Here is a 7,137-nt window from a genome sequence, read left to right as displayed (position 1 = left end):
CCGAGGGAATGAGTGACGGCTCCTGCATTATGCCTCTGCTCTGATCCGTCTGGGACGCAGGCTTCTCGCTGGTAACAGCCTCATCTGCCGCTGCAGAGCTCTCTCCCCCTCTCCTCCCTCCTACTCTCATTATCTTTATCTGTACACACACCTCCACCACTCTTTCCTTTTTTTTTTCTACTTTTCTGTATGCATTCTGCATCTTTACTCACTCCCCTCCCTGCTAACGGAGGTGGGCAAGCTTCCCAGTGCTGGTGCATCTAGCAGGTGCAGCCTCTTTCTCTCCTCCCTCTCTCTCTCTCTCTCCCTCCCTCCCTCTCTCTCTACATCTCTCTCTCCCTCTCTCTCTCTGTTCCCTTGCTCTACCAGTGTGCACACTCCGCTCCGTCTGTGCCTGCATTTTTTTCCCCCTTCTCATTCGCTCTCTGTCTCTCAGCGGCGGCAGCTTGGGGGAGGCAGCTGTATGTGCGTCTGCATCACAATTGCCACAGGTAAAGACAGCTGCATCGTCGCATGTTGCGAACCCCACGGGGGGTTGGGGAGCCTTCGCTGCTGCAGTTGCAAGTTCTCATCCCAGCGCGGGGCTCACATTTCTAATCATCTTCAAGAAAGCATCCTGAAGGGAAGGACGAGCAGAGGATCCCGGCAACTCGACCAACAAATCACAGGCTGACTCGAAAGAGCACGGGCTTTGAGGGACTGAGGGAAAAACACCTCTTGGAAAGAGAGAATCAGTGGGATATTTTTAAACACTGTGACCTCCTGTTTGTGTTTTTTTCCTCCTATCTCTTGCTTTCTGCTCATTCTGCTTCAATCATTTCATCCACTCCCTGCTTCCCATCCTCTTCCTCTCATTTTATTCCTCTGTGGTGGAATGTTTCCTTCAAATAGATGAGAAGAGGCTTTCTGAGTGTTTGCTGCAGTAATAACGGACAGTACACTGAGACAGCAGGGCGCTGAGCGGACAGCTTGGGGAAATCTGATCCACAGCCGGCTGGAGAAGGAACGGGATCACGCGTCGCAGTTGCAGATTTATCCGCCCTGTGATACCACTGCGCGACAACACCCCTCATTCTTTTTTTCTCCCTCTACCTCTCTCTGTACTCAACTGAAGTGTGGCATTTCGACTGGATCTGGAAAATTAATTGGATTCTACTGCTTTATGTTTAGCCGCACTGGAATTTAGAGCACACACAAAAGAAGAAAAGTGGGTTTGGATCCAAGGAGTGATAAAAAAAAAAAAAATCCTCAAAAAAGGAGAGGCTGATTGAAAAGCAACGGGCAAACAAAGATAGTGATTAATCCGAGGAGATTGTTTGGAAGAGGCATAAACGACAGATCTCTTTGCTCTCGTTCTCTTTCAGTTACGAAAGAGACAAATTTCGGAAGCTAAGGGACGCTGACTCTGCTAAAGCTGTCGGAACAGGCTGCATTGGGAAGCATCTTTCATTTTTCTGGTCTTGCACAGGGTGGGGAAGCATCGAGACCCACCCTGCAAGTTTCACTCCCCTGATTAGACAATACTGTCCCATTGTGGATTGTACATGGAGGGGACATACATGCATGTGAAGTAGAAATTGCTGTGGATTTTTGCTGCAGTGGCATCCGAACATTGATGCCACAGATAGCTCACATGCACAGATGTGAAGCTGTTCCTTCCCACCCATCTCTCCCTCCCATATCTCTCTTTGTCCCTCTTCCTCCCTGTTAGAAGCGTTACTTCTTCTTCTTCTCCTCTGGCTTACCCTGCTGTGAACATTCTTGAAGTTTGCTGTTGCTTCAGTTGGACATCGGGAGCTGGGCAGGACTAAACGCGGACTAATCGTGCGATTATCCGTCTACGCCAGCTCCTCCATTTCTCACTGGGTGTCTCTGAGTGTGAGTGTGTGTGCTTGTGTGTTTGTGGTAGTGTGTCTGCATGTATCTCCTGCACCCGTCCCCTTGTCTCTACCCTTGGATTACATATTTGTGTACGTGTTTTTAAGCGTCCCGATTCCAGTGAAGTTTGTTTGTATCCATTTCTTCACCTTTCATTTTGTTTCTTCTTCATGTCCGGCGTTGTAGGGAACCTTTCTGTCATTAGCTACTGATGCCTATCACAGGGTTAACCCTCAATGAGCCATAAAGGACGGCAGGGAAGGATGAGTGAGTGTTCTGGGGCAGCTGTCTCCGGGGCGGTGATCCTGGAGGAACCTGAGGGTTCAGGGGCTACAGCAGGGCGTGGAGAGGGCCAGGCCCAGGATCAGGGTCCCCTTCGCTGTGCAGTTTGGCCTCGCCAGCAGACATGGCTGTGTGTGGTCCCTTTACTTATTGGTTTCATTGGCCTTGGATTGAGCCTGATGCTTCTGAAATGGATTGTCGTTGGCACAGTACGGGATTACGTGCCAACAGACCTGGTGGATGCTAATCGGATAGGCCAGGATCCTATCTTCCTCTCTAAGCCAAGCGGGATTCCCAAAAGTCCCGATACTACCACCACCACAACTACTCCTACAGTCGATGGTGGGAACCCGACGCCTAGAACAGTAACTGTTGCAAAAGGTAGAACTCGTTCAACTGCTACTACCACTACTATAAACCCTCGAGGGAGTGGAGCCTCTGGTAGCCAAGTTACCCCACGGAATCCTGTATATCGTAACGGACGTGGACCTTCGGGTTTTACTACGACCACTGCAGCACCACGGACGACCTTCATCATTGGAGCAGCAACATCTAGCCCCTCACCATCCAATCCAACTGTACTCCATGACTCTACGCAGATGTGGACCCCCGAGCATACTACTACTGAGGCGGTCTCTACCACGCTGTCCACGCGTACGCACAGCCACCGCAAAACACGTAAGTCACTTACATCACTAAAGGCGATTTCAGGAGCATTTTTATTTGTTTTATTTTAGTTTTCTGATTTGAAAAATGAAGGGAGAAGGTCAACATCGTTGGTCTTTGAAGTAAAATCTTGAAAATGTTGAAGTGATTTATTTGTGACTTGCCGTGGTTGAACAGATTCATTCAAATTCACTAATGGCACTCAACAAGTGTGTTGCCCTTGTACTTGCTGAAGTGTGTGAAAGGGTGTCCATTGGTTCTGGCTACTATGTTCCTGTTGTGGATATTGTACATGTAACACAAGTCTCTCTGCTGTGAATGGTTCATCTTTTCTTTGCTGCATCATGTGCTGGAAGGATAGGAGGCAGCAGACGTCCGTTTCCGGTAACATGGAATGACTTTAAAATGGTGGTGCATACAGTAGGCAACAGCAGTGAATGTTTGGATCGTATTTGGTGATATGTTGAGTACGGTCATGGTAGCATCACACAAAGTGGACAAGGTTGGCATATTTTTTACAGGTACATCGTGCAATATGATTAGTGCACTGTAACTTACACACACACACACACAAGGACACAAGGAAAGAGTGTGAAAAGGTGCACATGGTTTATTATGCAGTTGGTGTACAACTGACAACAACAGATTTGTTGGTGAATCTCGAATGACTTGATAATAAGTCTGTTCCAATCCATTTGTTTGCACCATCTCTGTCCTTGACTCAAGTCATGCCATGCAGCACATGCTATTGATTGGTGCTGCAGGAGGGATTTTTCTTCTTTTTTTTTTAAAGTAATCAATGACACACATACACACACCTCACACAGCTTCCTCCATGATTAATATTTCTGTTCTCAAACTGGTGTCACTCTATATGCTGGACTTCCCTCTGCCTATGATGTCCGTGCCTCTGATCCTGGCTTGCCCTGTACAGACAGGAGTGGGTTATATTATTAACAGCGTGACCTCATGCTCTTCCTTGTGTCTGCAGTGGAAACGAAAAAAAAACCCACGTCAGTAGATGTTGCTGAAAACAGGTGAAAAAGGCATTTCAGGTGCTGTCAGTCTCCTGCAATTTACACTACTTAATGTCAAGAGTATGATATGAATTAATTTGCATTAACCTGATTGGCCATGACATTCAAGCTTGAGTATTGTTGCTACCCTCTTACTTACAATTTCAACTTTTTAAAATTCATTTCCATCTTTAATTCTACACCACGTCCGCTGTGGTGAACCATTTTAGTATGTGTTGTACAGAAGCCCATGATTTATAATTAGACAATGGCAGCCATTTATTATGTAATTGATAAACTAAATCACTCCATTCCACCTGCTGTGGCTTCTGCCTGCTTGAATGCAAAGGTGCGGTTGCTGCTTTTGTGTCCATGATAATGAAAATGTCCACTGATTACACTAGAGAATGTTCCCTCCGATAATTAGAAACACAGGGGAAAAAAATGTGTATCATTTCATTACCAGGAGGAAAAATGGGGCCCATTCATCATCATCCTTTCATTTATTAATTAACCATTAACAGAAAGAATGTCATTTCTCCAGCAAGTGCTCATGAAAACCATTAAGCCCCGTTGATGGATATCCAATGGAAAATGTCACTCCCTCTCCGGCTTTCCTGAGAAAGTTCTGCCACTACAGAACAGCCGACCGCTTCGATAATCCTAAACACCCTTCACCCTCCCACCCCTTCTATTCCACCACCCACATGCTGCTTTGATTTGAAAAGGCCATCATTTTCACATTAACTATCCATTATGTGTGAATGTGTTATATGGTATCAGTGAATTGCCTGTGTTGGCTGGCACTCAGAAATAAAGACATTTCTATTAGTTGAAGTAGAGTAGGCCATCTGTGTGCTCTTATTGATGCTATCCATATCTTTGTGGGTCACGAAATAGAGATGGACTAAAGATTTTATCTCACATCGGGCTGTGGTGTTCTCACCGGTCTGCTTCAGCAAATAGAGTTCCTAAGTGGGATGAGCCAATGGTTTCATAAATATGTTTTACTACTGTGGATTCCCATTTCCAAAATTCATCCCAGAGGTACTTCATGCTAACCGCTGTGTGTATGTTTAGCTGTAGCTTTCCATTAGCAGCAACCGACTGTATTTTTAGCTCGGGGAATGGAAGCTTTTTGATAAAGTGCACATTGGAAGTTGCTGTTGATCTCCCTCCTTACATTTCTGTCTACATTGCTGTCCACAGCTTGATTTAAAAAAAATCTTTTCTCCTGGTGACTAGACCTTCATAGCCATCCATGCCTTCGGAGTGTCCCAGCTGCTAGTCTGCTGTTATTTGCTATGCAGGAAATGAATGGCACTTATGCCTCCAGAGCTCCAGTTGCAGTTTAACGTTGGTGGTATTTGGTGACATTCTAGCTTGTCTAACTATCAAAAAGTCAAGATCTGACAACTATAGGAGTATAATAGTCGAGACGTCTTACTCCTCACAAATGTCACTTTGAAAGCATGATTGACATTTAAATCCGTTGGACCTCACAAAATCTTAAGCCATCCCTTTGCTATAAACTGAAGAATGAGGCAGACAGACCCAGGAGAGATGATACTATTATAGGAAGCCAAGTGACCTCTGCACTGCAGGCCAAAATGTCAGGTGATGTCTCAGTGATAATGCCTCTTGAATCAAGCAAAGTGGAAATATGTGCCCTTATCTATCACCTTTTAAGATTACAAGTTAGGACCAGTAATCCATTGATGCTTCAGCTGGGGAAGTAGATTAGAAATGTTTTGTCCTGGGGTTCATACGTGTTCACATCATTTGGATGCTTTACTAAGCAGATAATCTAGTTATTGAACAGTTATTGAAATAGGTCATAAGCATGCAGAGGGATAATAAAAAGGGAATTATTAATGTTAGTAAATAAGACCAGATGAGTCCATGTTGGGATGAGTAAATCCCTACAAAAGGTTTATTCAACAATGAGAAGGCACTGGGACTATATTTGTATGATATGATATCCGAATAATAAAGGAGAAGAAACACAGGATGTCAGTAGATGCTGGTCTGTGATCGTAGATTATAACATGATTTTCATGTCCGAGCTTCAGAAGAAGTCCTGGTGCACTCTGAGGTCTTTGTCTCCATGCTGAGCCACTCAGTGAGATTAGGTTTCAGTCAGACAGTGGCCCTGAAACCTAAATCCAGATTAACAGCCCATCACCATGACTGTGGAAGCAACAGAATTACATTAGCCCACCTATCAGTCACACGCACTCTACATGAGCTTACAAGCAGGCTGACTGCTGAAGGATTGTTTTGATAGATGGTCCGTAGCGGGATGTTTTTTTCTTAGGTGACACATTTAGGGGAACATTTTCTCTCGGCTGTGTTTCAGGATCCCCCAAGGGGACGTTGAGGAGGCCTGAGGAAATGGTTTAGACGCATCTTAAAAAAACACTGATGTGACAATCACACACCTTTCACTGTGAATCACTTTAAAGTGAAAAAGCTTTAAAAACACCAGAGATGAAATGTATCAGGTGAAACATAAACATGTAGTTTCCAGCAAGCCATATATATATATAGAGATAGATATAGATAGATATAGATATAGATATAGATATATATATATATATCGTTAGTCAACTCATAAAATCAGTTGTTTTCTCAGCTCAGTTGCCAATATAAAATGTTGGCAGTTATCATATTTGCAAGCCACCAAGATGTTCAGACGTGTACATGTCATACATACCATATTGATATTTCCACGCTACATGTCACATCACATTCACATTACATCATGTTGAAAGGTAGAGGGGATGGTGGTGGAGTAACAGCTGGGCGAGGAGGCTGCCAAGTCAGTGACACGAATTCAAGACTGCTTTTCAACAGCATGACATCACTGAATATTTTTAAGGAGACCTTGGGTAATTTCAAGCCACGTTTATGGCGACAAAATTGGGATATTTTTGATGAGACATCTGGACATCTTCATCCATGTTTGTGGAGACAAGTGCAGGCAATTTAATATCATATATATATTTTATTTAATAACTAGATGTTTTCCAAACCCTAACCAAGTGGTTTTTGAGCCTAAACCTAACCAGACCATGAACACGGCATTCTCACAACATAAAATTCAATCTAAATAAACGTTAAGTTGCACCATAAAGACATGTAAAGTTTCAACATATCCGTGGTTTGCAGAAACTTGCCATTGCCAACAACATTGCCAGCATTTCTGGCAAATGGGTTGTCTTTGCTTCAGCCAAAATCTTTCATGAGGACATTTTTCTTCATGGTCAGTATATGGCTCAAAATCTGTAGAAGC

General features: G+C 44.0%; 1 protein-coding gene across 1 annotated transcript in view; it reads left to right on the top strand.

The window, feature by feature from the left end:
• Positions 1-2,114: 2,114 nt before the first annotated feature.
• Positions 2,115-7,137, top strand: part of nrg3a (neuregulin 3a) — a 343,671-nt gene continuing 338,648 nt past the window's right edge. The window contains exon 1 of the mRNA XM_073481462.1: positions 2,115-2,838. Coding sequence (XP_073337563.1) covers positions 2,115-2,838 — 724 coding nt within the window. The remainder of the gene's footprint in view (positions 2,839-7,137) is intronic.

This window comes from Pagrus major, chromosome 15, assembly GCF_040436345.1.
Source record: "Pagrus major chromosome 15, Pma_NU_1.0".
NCBI lineage: Eukaryota > Metazoa > Chordata > Actinopteri > Spariformes > Sparidae > Pagrus > Pagrus major.
The sequence above is the reverse complement of the archived record's forward strand: the minus strand, read 5'-3'. Positions and strand labels throughout refer to the sequence as shown.